This window comes from Ictidomys tridecemlineatus, chromosome 11 (genome assembly GCF_052094955.1).
Source record: "Ictidomys tridecemlineatus isolate mIctTri1 chromosome 11, mIctTri1.hap1, whole genome shotgun sequence".
In the NCBI taxonomy this organism is placed as follows: Eukaryota; Metazoa; Chordata; class Mammalia; order Rodentia; family Sciuridae; genus Ictidomys; species Ictidomys tridecemlineatus.
Window position 1 is genome coordinate 102,773,489 of NC_135487.1, and position 19,557 is coordinate 102,793,045.

General features: G+C 35.2%; 1 protein-coding gene across 1 annotated transcript in view; it reads left to right on the forward strand.

Moving 5' to 3' along the window:
• The window catches only part of Gnai3 (G protein subunit alpha i3), a 50,114-nt gene that overhangs the window by 19,591 nt on the left and 10,966 nt on the right, over positions 1-19,557 (forward strand). The window contains exons 2-4 of the mRNA XM_005338091.5: positions 10,473-10,515; positions 10,629-10,770; positions 17,691-17,848. Coding sequence (XP_005338148.1) covers positions 10,473-10,515; positions 10,629-10,770; positions 17,691-17,848 — 343 coding nt within the window. The remainder of the gene's footprint in view (positions 1-10,472; positions 10,516-10,628; positions 10,771-17,690; positions 17,849-19,557) is intronic.

Sequence of the window (19,557 nt, forward strand, 5' to 3'; positions counted from 1 at the left end):
ATACACATTGATGGCTTCAAAGATAAATGGTAATATTTAATTTTTTTTGAGGAATAGGTACACAGAAATTTGTTTTATTACACGTAACAAATATACCCTTTTATTAGCATTTAATATTTAATAAAAACAACAAACTTTTTAAAGGCTCTCCCCAAAAGTAATACTAATTTCCTTAAAGCCAATTTCATCCAGTTTCCTTTATTTACTTATTTTGTTGTAAGGAATAGAAAACTCATTCAAACTAGCTTACAAATTGTTAGAATATAGAGAGATTTTTGTGGGAATACAGAAAATTTGAAGAACTGGTTGCAGGAGCTGAGGCACCCGTTTTTCTTCTTGCCTTCACTATATCTGCCTCCTTTTGCTTTCTTATCTTCACTTGTTCCCCTCTGCCTCTTTCTCTTTTTTGGTCCCTTTGGTCCTGTCCATTCTTTATTTCTTTACTAACTTTCTCTTGGCATGCTCTCTTTTTACTCTAATGGCTTCTTTTTTTTTAAGTCTTTCTGCTCATTTGTCTAGACACTTTCCAAATTAACCTTTCTCTGAATCTTTTCCTTATGACCTTGGTGTAAATGAGGCTCTGTAAAGGTAGTGTGAGCATGTTTTTTCTTTCACATATTGTGAGCTTTTAGTTTAGGATAAGGTTTTCTGTATCTTCTGGCACATATTTCTCAGATAACTGATTTTTCCTGCTCACCTTTTGGAGGTAGGTTTCACAGGTGTAAGCACCTGACAGCCTATGATTGGGTGATTACTCTGTCAGGCATTCATTACTGATCCAATCATGGAAGGAAATTGGCCCAGATTATGTGGATGATTGACTACTAAGGGGAGTTAGGATTTTTCTAGAAGGGAGTTTATGGGCAGGCAGGTATTCTGAAATTCTGTCTAAATGAATGTGGTGGTGCATGCCTATAAACCCAGCAATTCAGGAGGCTAAGGCTGGAGATTTGCCAACCTCAGTAATTTAATGAGACTCTAAGTAACTTTTTTTTTTTTGTACTGGGGATTGAACTCAGGGGTCCTCGGAACAACTCCCCCCCTCCCATTGTAAAAATTTAATTCTTTTTAAAAAAATATTTATTTTTAAGTTGTTGTTAGACACAACACCTTTGTTTCACTTATTTTTTTATGTGGTGCTTAGGATGGAACCCAGGGTTTCTCACGTGCCAGGAGAGCGCTCTACCCTAGCCCCCATTGTAAAAATTTGAGACAAACTCACAAAGTTGTTTAGGGCCTTGCTAAATTGCTAAGGCTGCCCTTGAACTTGTGATTCTCTTGCCTCAGCTTCCCAAATTGCTGGGATTACAGGCCTGTATCCTGCTAGTTAAGTTTTATAAAAATTTTCTTATATATATCCACCATGTGGCCAGCGCAGTGGTTTCATTAATGAGGTTCTTGGCATAAAAGTTAGCTAGCAGAGATCAAAATAAAACACACAGACTCAGTTACCTTTTTCTATGGCCAGGTCCGACACGGCTCCCCTCTCTGGTTTACACGTCTAACCGCCCGGTAGGGCAGCAAGGATTACTCAGGGCTAGCAGGAGAGAGAGAGAGGGAGCACGCCAGGGAGTAGCCTTTTATTGGGGAACAAGAAATTCAGGGGAGAATTCCATCCAATGAAGGTTGGGGGGGGGCGCACTCCAAGGTCAGGGTCAATGATTGGGCCCCCCGGGGTCAGTGGTCAGTCACACCCCCACACAGACGGGTTCTCTCATCAGGAGAGGGCCAGGAAAGTTCCCACATAGCCGGAATGCCTCAGACCCAAACCGGGAGTCGCCCAGTCATGTGTGAGAATGGCTCCCCACATATATATCCTTTAAGCCTTTTTAGTGATTGGTATGTGATTGCTTCCTTGAAAAAATCTTTTTTAGAAGAGAGCTCCATCATCTCTGTCTTAATTGAAAGTTCACTGACTTACTTAACCCATAAGATACTTATTCATTCATCCACTAAGCGAATATTTAAAGAGTGCTCATTATATTTTTTGTACTCTTGTAGGTGTTGGGGTTACAAGGAAAGATTTGTAGCAGTTTATGCTACTGGAACAGAATGGTAGTACATGCACGGGAGCTAGGACAGGGTTTGAGATTAAGTTTAGAGGGAAAGGAGGCTGGTGAGTCCAAATTTATTCTCATTATAGTAGTGGGCTGAGAATTGAAGGCATAGCCAGGAGTGGGTGTAGAGTTGAGTAAAGATAGCCAAGGAATAGAAATCTGTTTCTGTTAACTGCCCACATTAAAAATTCCATCCATCTCAGCTGGCACTTAGAAAATAAGATTAGGCAACCACTGACTATCATAGAAACTTGAGCCATTCATCCTACAGATAATTATTAAGTGCTTATTCTGTCCTAGTTTTGGAAGAGGGGGCTATAGAAAGAAGGCAGTTGTTTGTACTTTTAAGAATTATCCTTTTAAAGAGTTTAAGGATAAGTGGAATTCTAAACAGGCATAGGTTCGAATAATTACAAAAAAATTAACCAAATACGAGTGTAACAGTGTTTGATCCTATCCTATAGAGCCAGGTTAGGCCTGGTCAGGGTACTCTTAAGGGTGAGGTACACAGGCATGGAAGGGTTAAAGATTTCATAATTATTTTAATCAAAATCAAGAAGACCATTTAACCGTTTATGAGAAGCCAGGAGATGAGGAGCTAGGAAGATAGTCATATAGTGTTTTTAGAATAGCCAGAGCTGGGCTAGAGATAAAATTGAGGTGCAGTGACTGGGAGGGACGATCTGCAGTTTAATTTTGGAAATTAGCCCCTGGGACTGATACTGAAAATGGATAATCTTTGCCAGCCATTGGGATGGCAGTAGAACTGTAGGAGAAGTGAAGAAGACTTCAACAATAAATTGGAGTTTGACTTGAATAGGGGCATCAGGAGTATTTATACATACAAGGCTTAGGATGTTTAGTTAGAGAAACAGTGAGGTGAGTAAACAATTATTCTGTTATTTTGGACTAAGGAAACTTGAACTTTGAACTTTTGATGACCAGCAGTTCTGGGCACAGAGGAGGCATATTTGTTGAAAAAAAAAAGTGAATAATAATTTTTATTTGCTCAATGACGTTTTTTCCCAGCTGTGATTCTTCTAATCTTTCCTTTTAATTAATTAAAAAGCAACTGATTTTTGTAGTTAGTACCTTGAAAAGCACTTACATGATATGTCATTGTTAACCTTTGTCTGAATTTTTACTGTTAGGCTACTTACTACCTATTAATATGAAGGAACCAGCGAGAGCAATAGGTATTCTCATTGGAAATAGCATGGACTGTGTTCCTGTGATCCTTAATTGTAGGTATTTACAATTCTTTTCTTTTTTTCTCTTTTTAACCATAGCAGTCTAACTTGAAGGCTCTGCTAGTTTGAGTCTATATATAAAGTACCTTTGAGCATGAATAATAGGAGTTGACATCCCATATAACTCATCCTTACTGTCATGTACTCTGATTCTGTCTGCTGTTGGTCCCTTCTGGAGCCAGGAGTGCATGTTGGAGAACATGCTAATAACTGCATTATGGTAGCTGTTGTAAATTGAGTTGATAGGAAAGTAGGGAGCCATGGTTTGATTCGAGACTTCTGTGTGTCAGAATAAGAGATTTAGTCAGCTTTTAGTGTTATAGTAATTATAGTCATGGAATAATAGAATATTAGAGTGCAACTATAGATCACATGTAGGCCTCCATGTTTTTAATTTTTTTGTAGTTGTGTATGGACAGAATGCCTTTATTTTATTTGTTTATTTTTATGTGATGCTGAGGATCCTCTATCTTTTATATATAAGGACATAAGACATTGTGAAGTTAGGTTATTTGCCCAAGGTCACCCAAGTAAACTTGGTAGAGTTCGGACTAAATTTCACTCTTCTGTTAGAGTTTGTAACATGGTGTCATTAGCTTTAAAAAAGGAGGAAAAAAAATCTTCTTAACTGCCTGTGTTTAAATGAAAAGTGAGAATATGTTAGGGGAAAAAAATCTAGTTAACTTGCTTTAGAGGAGGGGCTGTCCATGCCTATTCTAATTATTTTTCCATATGTATGATAATGGACCTATACAAGAGAGAGAGTCTTGGTCTAGCATTGGCTAGAAGGTTATCCAAAAATATTGTTATTCTGGTACTTCATTGTGCAGACCTCTGGAAGAGGGTTTGTGTTCCAGTTATAATTCTGAATTATTAAAATTTTCAGTATTTCTCCACAGTAACAAGTATTTATTTAGAAGCAAAAGGAGGTGTTTCAGGTGCCACTGGAATGCCTGTCTCTCAGGTGGTAAGAGGTATAAAGGAAACTTTAAGGAAAAGCAATAGAGACAAAGGTGGGTTAGAAAACTGTGAGATAGGAAGCTGTAGACAGAGCTTAAAATATATTTAAGGGGGGGGTGGTGGAGAAAATAACTAATGCTTTGACGTAGTTTGCTGTAATTTTTAGGTTATAAATTGTTTATGTGTGTGAATTCAGATCTGATCTAGGGTTTTATGAAATAGTGAAATAGCTGCTGAATATTATGCCATTTCTACTGATATTTTGAACTAACATCAATATCGGAGTTCTTATTAAAAGAAACTTTGGCAAGCCTTGACATTTCTTGATGATATTCTGAACAGTGAAAACACATTCATAAATAATAGTAGGCTAATATTTATTGAACATTTACTACATGTCAAGCACTTTTAAGCTTTTTCTATTAGTCCTTGTTTTGTGCTTGAAAGACATGAATGGAAGAGTATAATATACTCAAGTATGTTATAAATATACTCAAGTATAAAAAATAAGTGTTTATTTTTTTAGTTGTAGTTGGACACAATACCTTTATTTTATTTATTTTTTAATATCAGGCATTTAAAAAAATAGACTGATTTTTTAAAACCCATAGTGTTATATGTGTGGAAGGGGCAAATAATATGATACCTGTTCTTAAGGGATTTCTTTAAAATTAAGAATATATTTAAGTAAATACAATGATTCGACAGTAGAGTATGTACTGGTAAATTGTTTTTCATCTTACAGTGATGGTGATTATGTGCATATTCCTCTTGTTTTACTTGATTATTTATAATTTTCTAAATTAATTTTACTTCTTGATTCTCTGCAGATTACTTTGCCTTTTTTATTAAGAATGAGACCATCTAACATAGCTTTTTTTTCTCCTTTTTCTCTCAAAAATCTTGTCATTTTTATTTCATCCTTTCTTTGTATTTATATAGGATGCCCTTTAAGTAGATACACTTTTAAGGATAATGTTTCTAAGTTTAACTGATCCCGTTCCCTTTTGTTTCTGGGACGTTCCCAATGTTTTCTCCTACCTATAGTCTAAACCCGGCCTAGTGCCATCCCTTCTGCCTACAGAATCATCTTCATTTCCTCCTTCTCTAAGCCATAAATTGTCTCTGAAGTAGTCTTTGCATCTACCCCATTTTTAAAAAAGTTATTTATTTATTTTTTAGTTGTAGTTGGACACAGTACCTTTATTTTATTTATTTATTTTCATGTGGTGCTGAGGATCGAATCCAGGGCCTTGCATGTGCTAGGCGAGTGCTCTACCACTGAGCCACAACCCCATCCCCAACCATAACCCCAGCCCCATACCTCCTGATATTACTTTCCTTGGTGGGAATATAGGCAACTTTTTTTTTTTGAGAGAGAGAGAGAGAGAGAGAGAGAGAGAGAGAGAGAGAGAGAGAGAATTTTAATATTTATTTTTTAGTTTTCAGCAGACACAACATCTTTTTTTGTATGTGCAACTTTTAATGAAATTTTGAAGGAGTATGGCCAAAAAGATGTAGATAAAATAAGAAGTCCTAAACACCACATATGTAGTGGGGAAAGGGGTGGGACATAGGAAAACAACTTGGGGAAAACCTAAGAGTGAGATATTTTTGGAGACCCTACTACTAGAACAGTGGACTAGGGGGGCTGAGGTAAAACAGAAGAGCCTAGACCTAATAAGAAAGAATTATGAAAAGTGTTTGAAGAATTTGGAAACTGTTAAGCTGATGCTATTTGGAAGTAATTGGAGAAGGCCTTTGAATTTAAGTTTGAGAAAATTACAGCAGTAGCACATAATAGGCTGAGTGTCAGGCTCCATCAAACATGAGAAGTAGAAATTTAAGAAAAACAAAGGAAGAGAGAAGATCTTGTTACAGCTTGATAAGGAGAAAAAACCAAATGGGTTCTAGATGACTCTTATATTTCGTACTTGGGAGATGGATGAGATGGTAGCGCTTTTCATAGTGATCTTAGAAGCTTAATGGGTTAAAGATGTTTAGTAAACAGTGATTCACTTTTTTTTTTTTTTAGTTATACATGGACACAATATATTTGGTTTTTTTTTTTTTATTTTATGTGGTTATGAGGATTGAACCCAGGGTCTCTCACATGCGAGGCGAGTGCTCTACCACTGAGCCATAACTCCAGCCCCTGATTCACTCTTCTTGTGTATAAAATACCCAGGAACACCCATGAAACAAATCCTATATTTGGTTTTGTGAGCAGTAAGAAGTGCCTTCTTTCATGAGATGGAACTGGATGCCTAATAAAAGCTTGTGGGAGGCATATAGTGTAATAATAAAGGGAAGAACAAGCCAATACTTTCTTTCTTTTTTTCTTTCTTCCTCTGTTTCCCTCTTTCTCTCTCTCTTTGTTTTTGTTTTGTGGTGCTGAGGATTGTACCCAGGGCCTTGCATGCGCTAGCCAACTGCTCCACTATTGAGTTGTATCCCCAGCCCCAAACTGATGTTTTTTAAGGGAGCCTTGGAAAAGACTTTGTTTTGTTTTAAAGTTAGCACTTTAATAGAGTAGAACTTAATGAGATAGGTGGATACTGATGCTAAGATTGATAAAATTATTGATGGCCATTCAGAATAGTCCAACATGAAAGGCAGAAATGCTGTTTTCAATATATAAAAGAATGGTACACATTTTATTAACCTATACTTTTTTAGCATATAACCACTTATTAGTATAGAATGATCTGGAAATAGTTTTATACAATTTAGACTATAACTCATATGCATTTGTATTCTTGTTTTTGAAATTAAATCATTAGTTTTCCTAGATGTATATATGGAAGAAATTCACTTCTTTCAAATAGTATCTTAAGAAAGTCACTGTGTGCTGCTGAATATTAACTGTATTGTTCTATCCCTGATTATGGACCATAGTAATAAGAATAAAGTCATATATAAATGTAAATTTTTTTCTTTTTTTTTGTATTGGGGATTGAACCCAGGATGCTTTACCACTGAGCCACATCCCTAGCCCCCCCCCCTTTTTTTTTGTATTTTATTTAGAGACAGGGTCTTGCTAGGTTGTTTAGTGCCTCACTAAATTGCTGAGGCTGGCTTTGAACTTGTGATCCTCCTGCCTCAGCTTCACAAGTTGCTGGGATTACAGGCATGCACCACTGCACCCGGTTTAAGTGTACTTTTTAATTCTGCAAGAATGTAGCTTGTTTAAAATTTTTATATGGTTTAAATTATCTTTTAATTTACATTTTTGGTTGATGAAGTTGAAATATTTGGTAAGGGTCATACTTATTTGTTCAATAATATTTAAGTAATTTATGTCAGGCTCAGTTTGAGGCTCTAGAAATATAGAGATAAATAAGCCTTGACCAAGCATATATCTTAGTAGGGAAGACAGGAAGTAAGTAAATCTGTTGTGTGAAAAAATGATATATTCTGTGAAAAAAAATGTAACTGGGTAAGAAGAGAGTGTGATGGGGTGGAAGCTATTTAGGTAGATTAGTCGGCGAAGGCTGTTGAAGGAAGCAGAAATATGAGTGAAGAAGAAAATCTTGCAAAAATATATTCAGTTGGTGGGAAGAGTAAATGCAAAGAATGAGTCAGGATCTGGCTCAGTGAGAACCAGTTTGGTATGTTGGAGGAAAAGTAAGAAAGCTGGTCTGGCAAGAGCAGTGAGAGCAAAGTGGAGACTAAAGGAGATGAGGGTGAGGAGGTAGGCAAGGGCTATTGAAGGTTACTGCCATGCATTTTAAGTGTAAATGGAGGCCTTGGGCCAACTCTGGTCAGAATTGTGACGTGATCTGATTTACTTTTTTTATATATATATATATATATTTTTAGTAGTGAACACAATACTTTTTATTTTACTTATTCATTTTTTTGTGGTGCTGAGGATCAAACTTAATACTTCACATGTACTAGGCAAGTACTCTACCACTGAGTCACAACCCCAGCCCCAGATGAACTTTTTACACAGTTTATTCCAGCCACTAAGTGAAAAACTATAAGAAAGGCATGGTCTGAAGCACTGGCCCACTTAGAAGCTTTCATTGTCATCTAGGCCATGTTTTCAATGTGCAAGGAACAAACTGTTTTTGTATGTTTTTATTTTTTTAAACAAACTAAGCTTTACTAATATTTAATGTATAGATCAGCACTGGAGCTCCCATTCTATGTGCATGTTAGTTATATTTCAAGTTAGTTCACTTGCCATTTTTAGCCTGAGCAACTGGATGAATGCTGGTGCCATTAACTGAGAAGATGAAGGGAAGAGTAGAGATTGTTTTAGATGGGGGTGGGGAATTAGTAACTCAGTTTTGGGCATTTTAAATTGGAGATGCCTATAAATATCCATTGTAATTTATTCAGTAGGTGATTTAACTATACGAGTACAGATCCAATATTAGAAACCAAGATTACAGATCCATGTTTGGGAGTAAAAGAGGCAGCATACACCACTTTGGAGCCAAATTCTGTGAATGTACATTACAGTTATGCAATTTACTGTATAATTGTGGGCATGTTATTTGATATCTCTTTGCTTCATTTGCCTTGTCTGTAAAATGAGGATAATAATATCAACCTCACAGGATTGTTGTGAAGGTTAAATGAGCTAATAGGGCAAACTTCTTAGAGCAGACTGACATAATTGTTAGAGGTTAAATATTACTATCGGCTTATGAATGGTGTTTAAAACCATAATTCATAAGATTAGATGAGATAACTTAGAGTGTGGATATAGATAGAGAAAAGGACTGAGGAAGAAGCCTTAAAGCAATACATTTTTTAGAATTCAGGAATTGGAGAAGAGAAACTGAGGAGTCAAAACCAGAAAGGTGTGGTAGCTGGAAGCATGCCTAGAAAATAAAGTATTTCAAGGGAGAGAAGTCATCAACTTGGACAAATCCTGCTTGAGAGACTGAGTAAGATGAGAAATGACTATTGGGTTTGTCAAGATGGAAATTGTTGGAGACCTTGAGAAATGGTTTTAGTAGATTGGTGAGGATAGAAGCCTTATTAGAATGGGTAAAGGAGAGAATTGAAGGTACAGAATATTGAAGGTACAGCGAGTATATATGACATGTTAGAGGAATTTTGCTGTAAAGAGGATAAATGGAGTAGTAGTAGAGGAAAATAAGTGAGGTCAAGGAAAGGTAGAGATGAGTGTGGGTGTGTATTGACTAAAGATGAAAAGTCAGTATAGCATACGATTTGTATGAGCTGATCAGGATTGACCCAGTTAGCGGAGAAAAATTATCATTTGAGTAATTGATAACATTAGAGCAGATTGACATCATACTTTGTTAAATATTATTATCAGCTTATGAATGGTGTTTAAAACCACAGGAAATTGCAGCAGTCGTGACTGTGAGCAGGTAAAATGAAGTAGTGTATAAGGAGAGGGTTAGTCTCTAAGACATCACAGAGCCAGTTCATCCATTAATGAGGGTCAAGAATACTAGTGGAAGTGCAGATGGATTGGTACATATGGTTATGGGAAAATGAGATAATTTTTCCTGGTTGTTTTAATTTTTACAAGATGGGGCAGAATCATCAGGGATAATGTTGGAGAGAGAGGCAATGGTGTTGGGGCATTTCGGAAGGTGAGAGAATGAATTGACTGGGGAAGATCTGGAAGGCAGATTGTCAAGGAGTTCAGAAGGCCTATTTGACATAGTGATTGTTAGCTGAAAGTGATTCTGGTTTTGCAAGGAGGGAAGTGTGGTTTTAAGGGTCTGGAGGAGATATACAGTGAAAAGGTGGTGAAGGCAATACTTTTAATTCTTCTGTTTTAATGAGAAGTCAAATGTCTCTTAAGTCCTATGATGAGAATATTGCTTTTGAAATGTTCCTCCAGTTCATGGGCATGGCAAGTAGTCAACAAAGGAATTAAATAGTCATTAATTTTTGCCTATGTTCAGTGTATAATTATGTTTTATGATGAGTTACTAGAAATGCTTCTGGAATATGCCTGTTTTACACAAATTATAGCAAGCAGGCCCTTGTCACTTTGAGTAGATTATACTTTGTTGCTGAGTTACATGAAGAAAGTAAAATGTTTTAATGGAGAAGCTCCATTGTTTTTTCCTGATAGACATAACAGTCTCACCCAGTTACCCTAGGACCTGTGGTTTTCATTAATTTATAGTTATCACCTATGTTGATTTCATACTTTTATGTATGAATTCAGAGAAATTCAAAGTCTGTTTTTGTTTTATTTCAGGTGCTGGAGAATCTGGTAAAAGTACCATTGTGAAACAGATGAAGTAAGTTGGAACATGGCTTTTTGTAAGGCTAGATTTCCTCCTAATGGGTAAAAAGTCCATAGTATCTTTTCATTTTAGGTCCATGGTATTGACTTGTGGTTTTCTTTTTAAAGAATCATTCATGAGGATGGTTATTCAGAAGAAGAATGTAAACAGTATAAAGTAGTTGTCTACAGCAATACTATACAGTCCATCATTGCGATCATCAGAGCCATGGGACGGCTAAAAATTGATTTTGGGGAAACTGCCAGAGCAGTAAGTGTTTCTCTTTTCTTCTTCACTTGCTTTTATTTAGTATGTGCAAGTTAAGCAAAATTTTTAGGTCATATTTTAGGGAAATAAATTTAAGTAACAAGGTAAGATGTAACAAAATACCGTGTGTTCATTTGAACAGCATTAGCAATCTACTTTAGAAAATATTAAAACCACCATAGGAGTATAGGAAATGGGATTTTGTAGATATACTATAGATTTCTGTGATAACTTCTATTCAGTTGCTTCTTTTATAGCACTGTTGACATTTATTTTTTTTAAATATTATTTTTTATTTGTAGTTGGACACAATATCTTTATTTTATTTTTATGTGGTGCTGAGGATCGAACCCAGGGCCTTGCACGGGCTAGGCGAGCGCGCTCTACCACTGAGCCAAAATCCCAGCCCCAGTTGACATTTATTTTATAGTAATTAATAATAATAGTAAATTAAAAGGAATATTGCCATGATACATAGCTCTATTTTCTGAGGTATAGAGATTAAAAGCAAAATCGCTTTTACAGAATAAACTGTAAAGACACGAGCACTAAGTCCATTAATTTTGGGGGGCGATTTTAGAATTCAGGAATATGACATCCCTATACTGCATTGAACCATAGGCTTTAGAAATGTATTGTACAAAGTTATAGATATTCTTTAATGCCTTTCTCATATCAAATATTAAAAAGCTGTATTGATTAATTATATTAATACTTAGTGGACCTTGAAGGTCTAGTTTGAAAATTAGGAGATTAGATGCCAGTGGGGAGAGAACCACTGTGAAGGTAGGAGATCTTTTATTGTCAGCCAAATTTCAAGGAAAGTATAGATTATTTCCTAGAAATAAGGAAGTCTTTTTTTTATAAATTTTCTTTCTTTGTACTAACTTTTCTGTGCATTCGAGGCAAGAACACTACCAACTGAGCTATGTCCCCTGCCCTCTTCCTCCCCTTTCTAATTCTTCTCTATTACTCACTCTGCTTCTCTTTTGTGTTTGTTGTATCTGATAACTAGTTAGTAATACTGTATGTATTCTCTACCCTCTCTCTGTTGGCTTTTTCTCCATCTCAGTTATTTATTTCTCTTAGATTCTTCTTTTCCCTTCCCCCTTTTTCTTTCTTTCCCCTTTCTCTTTTATTTATTTCCTTTATCAAGTTAATGTTATTAATTTTTACGTCATAACACTCTTATATCACTGGATGGAATTGACATCATTATTTATTTCCTTTATCAAGTTAATGTTATTAATTTTTACGTCATAACACTCTTATATCACTGGATGGAATTGACATCATTAATTCCTGTCAGGCTCCTAAATCATCTAGCTTTCCAGTACCAATTATCCTACTCTACAATCCTATGTAGTTTTGTTGTTTTTCTTTTTTTTCTTTTACATATAAGGATTTATATTTGCAATTCCTCTGTTCCTTTAGTTTTTCTGTGATTGCCTAGAAAATGAATGGAAAGAATAGAGCTGAGTTTGGGATAGATTCCTTCTTCATATCTGCTTAAGGTTGAAAGTATGAAGCTCATTGTACATTGTAAAGAGGAACCTCTTTATAGACCTATAAAGAAGGTTTATTGTGGGGAATCAAGAGCAGGTTGGTGAGAGATTAAATGGTATGGGAAAAAATGTTTCTGCCTAAAAGTATTTTCAGAATCAGAACAGCAAAAATATGTAGTAATAGAATATCATTGTATTTAAAAAAAAACAGTAATGCTTCATGAGATTATTTGAATACCTATATGAGTATAGATAGGTCAAATTTCAAAATCAAGGGATTGCAAAGTTTTCAAATGTTAGGTAAATCATTATACCATATGTATAGAAGGGCTTGCTCACTGTTGAGTGAGTTTGACAATTTGTGTAATGCCCAAGTCTTTTCTCAGTAATTGATTCTTTGTTTTAATCTTTTATCTTTGAGGGCTAGAAATGTAACTCAGTGGTAGAGCACTTGCCTAGCATGAGCAAGGCCTGTGTTTGACCCTTAGTACTGCTCAAAAGAAAAAAAAAGTATATCTTTGAAAAGAGAGAAGGATAATATAGATCTTAAATGAATATCTTTAAAGACGGTTCTGCCCTAAGTGTTACTAGAGATGAAAGAACACAGGATAGGATTTTTTTTTTTAAGTTAAAATAAATACCTTTATTTTATTTATTTATTTTTATGTGGTGCTGAGGATTGAACCCAATGCCTCACACATGTAAGGCCTCTACTGCTGAGCCACAACCCTAGCCCCAGGATAGGGTCTTAAAGGAGGGGATATTACTAGGCAAAAACCATTAATACCAAAGGCCCAACCAGAGTTTGGCAAAATTGTACTGTGGGCAGTTTGTTTTGCTTAGGTTGATGTACAAGTTCAGATAATGAATGGTCAAGTTTTAGGAGATTTGGTTATGATTTTATCTGTGATTTGAAATGCCTTTTACCTATTTATTTTGTCTTGATGATTACTGAAAATACAAATGTGATTGCTCCCATTTTCCCTTTACTTTTTCTTTATACTGTATGTGTGTATATATATATATATATTTTTTTTTTAAGAGAGAGAGAATTTTTTTTAATATTTTTTCAGTTTTTGGTGGACACAACATCTTTATTTTTATGTGGTGCTGAGGATTGAACCCAGCGCCCCGCGCGTGCCAGGCGAGTGCATTACTGCTTGAGCCACATCCCCAGCCCCTGTATGTAAATATTTTTAATATCTGCATTTCTCTATTATCTTGAGGTAGACACTAGGTTTGGGTAGGAAAATAATTCTGTAAGAGCCTTTTTATTTTTAAACTTATAAGGAGGGATAGATAGAATGAAGTAAAACTTAATTCCCATAGCTCTTTTCTGACCTCTATACCTCTCACATATTTTTGCTTAAAAGCTATGATTCATTTAAAACACTGTGTGCGACTCATGACATTTTGTTCACATCTTTCTTTGTTCCCTTCTCTTAGGGCATTGTTGTTATTTTGTGGGGGAAATCTATGGATTTTTAAATTTTTTCCCTGAGGGTTTTATTCTTCCCTCTATTCTTCTAGGCTTTTTAAATGCCTCAATCTCCTCTGCCTGTCTGTTGTCTGGACTAAAAGGGAAGAAGAAAATAATTTTTTCTTTAAGTTTGATTATTTTATATTCCCTGTAGCATGTTAAAAACTTTAGCCCCCCCACTCATTTTTTTAATGGTGAATTGTACCCTTACATAATTATGGGATTTGTTGTTACATATTTATACATGCATACAATATAACAATATAATTTGGTCAGTATGGCTCCCCAGCTTTTCCCCCCCTCCTTCTATCTACTGACCTCCCTTTGATTTTCATGAGACCCCCCCTCACCTTTCTTTTCCTTTTTTCTAGCTTTCACATATGAGAGAAAACATGACCCTTGACCTTCTGAGTTTGACTTATTTTGCTTAACAAGATGATCTCTAGTTCCATCCATTTTCCTGTAGGTGACATTATTTTATTTCTTTGTGGCTGAATAAAACTCCATTGTGTATATATACTACTTTTTCTTTATCCATTCATCCATTGATGGACACTTACGCTGTTTCTGTAGTTTGGTTCTTATGAATTCTGCTGCTGTAAATATGGATGTGCATGTATCACTGAATATGATGACTTTAATTCTTTAGGGTAAATACCAAGGAGTGGCTTAGCTGGGTCCTATGGTGGTTCCAGGTCTAGTCTTTTAAGGAACCTCCATACTGATTTCCATAGTGGTTGTACTAAGTTCCATGCCACCAACAGTGTAAAAGTATTTTTTTCCATCCTCTTTAGTGTGTATTATTATTTGTATTCTTGATGACTGTCATTCTTATTGTTGTGAGATGAAATCCCAGTGTAGTTTTTTAAAAATTTACTTATTTTCATTAGGTATATATGACAGCAGAATGCATTTTTGATTTATTGTACACAATTGAAGCACAACTTTACATTTCTATGGTTGTATACAATCTAGCGTCACACCATATATGAAATCATACATGTACCTAGGGTGATGATGTCTGTTTCATTCCACCATCTTTCCTACCTCCATGCACCCTCCCTATCCTCCCTCCCCTTTGCACAAAGTTCCTTAATTTTTCCCGTGCCACCCATGTCTCCGGTATGGATCAGCATCCATTTATCAGAGAGAACATTCAGCCTTTAGTTTTTTTGGGATTGGCTTACTTTACCTAGCATGATATTTTCCAACTCCATAATGCAGCTGCATCAATGTTCATAGCAGCTCAGTTCACAATAGCTAAACTGTGGAAGCAACCTAGATGCTCTCTAATAGATAAATGGACAAAGAAACTGGTATATATACACAATGGAATCTTACTCAGCAATAATAGAGAATAAAATTATGACATTGCAGGTATAAATGGATCTCAGTTTAGTTTTGATTTGCATTTCTCTAATTGCTAATGATGTTAAACTTTTTGATATATTTGTTGGCCATTTGTATTTCTTCTTTTGAGAAGTGTCTGTTTAATTAATTGCCCATTTATTAATTGGATTATTTATTCTTTTTTTTAATTTATTTTTTCTTTATATATTCTAAATAGCAACTCTCTGTCAGAAGAGTAGCTAACAATGATTTTTCCCCATCCTGTGGGTGCTCTCTCTCTTCACATTCCTAATCATTTCTTTTGCTGTGCAGAAGTTTTTTAATATGGTGCTATTCCACTTATTAACTCTTGGCATTATTTCCTGAACTTCAGGAGTTCTACTGAGAAAATAGTTGCCTGTGCCTATATATGCTGGAGTGTTGACTCTATATTTTCTTCTAGGAGTTGCATAGTTTCTGTTCTAATTCATAACTCTTTGAGTCATTTGAATTGATGTTTTGTGGAAGGTGAAAGATAAAGGTCAAGTCTCATTCTGGTTTTATGCTAGCACCATGCAGTTTTTGTTGCTATAGTTCTGTTAGTATAATTTGAAGTCAGGTATTGTGAAACTTCCAGCATTACTTTTTTTTGCTTAGAATTGCTTTGACTATTCTGAGTCTTTTATTCTCCCAAATGAATTTTAGGATTTTTTTTCCTAGTTCTGTGAAAAATGTCATTGCTATTTTGATTGGGATTGCATTGAATCTATATTACTTCTAGTAGTATGGTCATTTTAACAATATTAATTTAGCCTATCCATGAACATGAGAGGTCTTTCTATCTTCTGAGGTCTTCTTCAATTTTGTTCTTCAGTGTGTTCTATAGTTTTCATTTTAGAGATCTTTCACTTGCTTGGTTAGATTTATTCCTAGGTCCTCCCTCCCCCCAAGATTATTTTGAATGGAATTGTTTTTCTGATTTCTATCTTAGCAGATTCATTGTTGGTATACAGGAAAGCTATTTATTTTTATGTGTTGATTTTGTAATCTGCTACTTTGCCAAATTTTTTTATTAGGTCTAGCAGTCTTTTGGTGAAGTTTTTTTTAGATCTTCTAGGTATAGGATCATATCTTTTGAAAACAGTGATGATTTGACTTCTTCCTTTCATATTTTTTATCCCTTTTATTTCCTTCTTTTGCCTAGTTGCTCTGGATAGAATTTTTAGCACTATATTAAATAGGAGTGGTGAGGATAGACATCCTTGCCTTGTTCCAGATTTTAAAGGAAATGCTTTCTTTTTCCCCATTTATTGTGAGGTTAGCTTTATGGTGTTGAGTTAGGTTCCTTCTATCCCTAGTTTCTTCAGTGTTTTTCTCAGGATTGGGTGCTGAATTTTTCAAGCTTTCCCTGCCTTTATTGAGCTAAGTGATTTATGACCTTACTTCTTTTTATGTGATAAATTACATTTATTGATCTTTGTATATTAAACCATCCTTGCATCTCTGGAATAAGAACAAGTTGGTTGTGATATACGATATTCTTATGTTGTTGAACACAATTTGCTAATGTTAAGTATTTTTGAATCAAGTTCATCAGAGATATTGGTGTGTAGTTTTCTTTCCTTGATATATCCTTATCTGGTTTGGTATAATATGATACTGGCTTTATAGAATGAATATGGAAATGTTCCATCCCTTTCTATTTTATGGAATAATCTGAGGAGTATAGGTATTAGTTCTTTAAAGGTTTGGGAGAATTTTGCTGAGAATCCATCTGGTTTAGGGCTTTTTTTTTTTTTTTTTGGAAAGCTTTTTATTACTGCTTCTATCTCATTACAAGTTATTGGTCTGTTTAGGTTTTCTGTATCCTCTTGATTCAGTTTTGGCAGATTATATTTGTCTAGAAATATCCTTTTCTTCTAGGTTTTCCAAAATTAGAATATGTTTTCATGGTAGTCCCTAATCTACTGGATATCTGTGATGTCTGTGGTGATTTCTCCTTATTCATCTCTAATTTTATTAATTTGAACTTTTTCTCTTTTTTCTTTTGGTTAGTTTAACTAAGAACTTATTAAACTTAACCTCTTAATGTGCTAGTCTTTTTTTAAAAATATTTATTTTTTAGTTTTAGGTGGACACAGTATCTTTATTTTATTTTTATGTGGTGCTGGTGTCAGACCCAGTGCCTCATGCATGCTAGGCGAGCACTGTACCACAGAGTGGTGTACAATTCCAGCCCCAATGTGTTAGTCTTTTCATTCCTATTTTTAATTGTAGGCTTCCCTTAAAAGAATGGGCATGCCATTTTCTTTCAGTAATCATGAGTAACCAAAATGGTTATTTTTCTGAGGAGGGTGGTATGGTGAGGAGAAATAGGGAGCAATAAAATCATTCCTCAGCTCAGTTCTGGACTTAAGACTGTAGTAGAGTGAGAATGGGAAAAGAATTAATTATAAATTCTCCCATGGTGCCTTGCTAGAAAAGGTCTTTGTAACACTTCTAAAGTATGACTCTGTGTGTGTGTGTATGTGTGTGTGTGTGTTTAATGAGACAATAATCAAGTTTTAAAGAATGGAGAATCATCTCTCTCTCTTACCTGCTTTCTTCAGGATGATGCTCGGCAATTATTTGTTTTAGCTGGCAGTGCTGAAGAAGGAGTAATGACTTCAGAATTAGCAGGAGTGATTAAACGGTTATGGCGAGATGGTGGGGTACAAGCGTGCTTCAGCAGGTCCAGGGAGTACCAGCTTAATGATTCTGCTTCATAGTAAGTAATTTTGCTTTATGAAACCGTAACAGAACAAACATCATGGCCCTAGAGAAAGTTCAGTGCCCATCTCTAAAGAAATGTTTAAGTAATAGAAACTCTAGAAGTTTATAGGATCCTTTATTAAAGATTATCTCAATTTAGGAGTATAGAGGACTTGGTCATTTATATGATTTGGAGAAAAGAGTTCCCTCATGGAATATAAATGGGAGATTTGGCACCACAAAATTAGCTTCATGGTATATTTATAACAAGCAAGCAAAGGAGAGACATCCAGTGTAGCTGAGCCTGGATCTCTTCCAGCTCTATCTAGTAAGTTCCCTGTGCATAAGGGCTTGGCACTGATAGCAGCTAGAGGGGTAAATTAGAATTGTGACACTCCTTTTCATGCAGCCAGTTGTCTGTGTATGGGCTGCATGCTATGATTTCTCTGGTACTAGTCACCACTTACAAATGTTTTGCCAGATTACAGTAATAGACTTTATTATAGAAAGAGAACATTGAGTCATAAAATGAAGTTTGAAGCCTTTTTTTGTTAAGGAAATTTTCTTAATATTAGTTTTAGAAAATTGGTAATTAATACTTAGGTTGCCTATTATATGTCATTCCATTTTGACCCTGTACACATTTGTTTTAAGATCTATAGTTATTGGTTTTTTTCATTAAACTTTTTGGGGGAACTTGTTGAGTACTTGATATCTGTGTCCTTCTCTGTACTAGATAAGAGCATTTAAACATTAGGTAATTCCTCCATTATTATATTTTCCTATTTTCCTCATTCTTATTTTATCATATATTGTTATAAGAAATTAAATGATGTTTGAGAAGCTTGCTTATGACTTTGGAAATATTTCAGGATTCTTGCCCAACTTTTAATAACATTTTTTAGTTGGAGATATTAATTTAAATAATTCTCCCATGGTCATCAGGGATAGATTTTTTTCTTTTTTTTTAAATTTGTTTTAATTAGTTACACATGACAGTACAATGATCTTGACATAGGGGTAGATTTTAATTGCTTTTTTCTATCATAGATTCAGTAAGCTCTGGATCTTCAAACTACATGTAATTTACAAAGTTGGGTTTTTCCCTCCATAATTGTTCATCTAAGCTTGACTCCTTAACATTAATGGTAATATTTGGTTACATAGAAGATCTTTAATGATTCAGTTATATTGGTGCCATGTGTTCTTCAGTTTTTCAGCCTGGAAATCGGTGGAGAATTTGGCTTTGTGTCCCCCTGCCCACTACCACCACTGGGATTGAACTAAGGAGCACTCAGCTATTGAGCCACATCTCCAGCCCTATTTTGTATTTTATTTAGAGACAGGGTCTGACTGAGTTGCTGAGTGCTTCTCTTTTGCTGAGCCTGGCTTTGAACTCTCAGTCCACCTGCCTCAGCCTCCAGAGCTGTTGGGGAGAATTTGACTTTGAAGCAATCTTTTAGTTATTCCACTGAACAAAAATTAAAATTTTTTTTTTTTATAATTTGTTTTTGACTTAGTTTAAAAAAAACAAAAACAAGCTAGCAGCTGTTTTCCCAGTGGTAAAGCGCTAGTATACAGGAGGCCCTTGGTTTGAAAACAATCCCTACAAATTTATAATCCTGCTTCCTGAATTAAAACAGGAAATGTTCATTCTTACTATAGTTTTCATCATTCAAATGCCATTCTCTAATGTTTCATCAAGAGGTTAAACATGCAAATAAC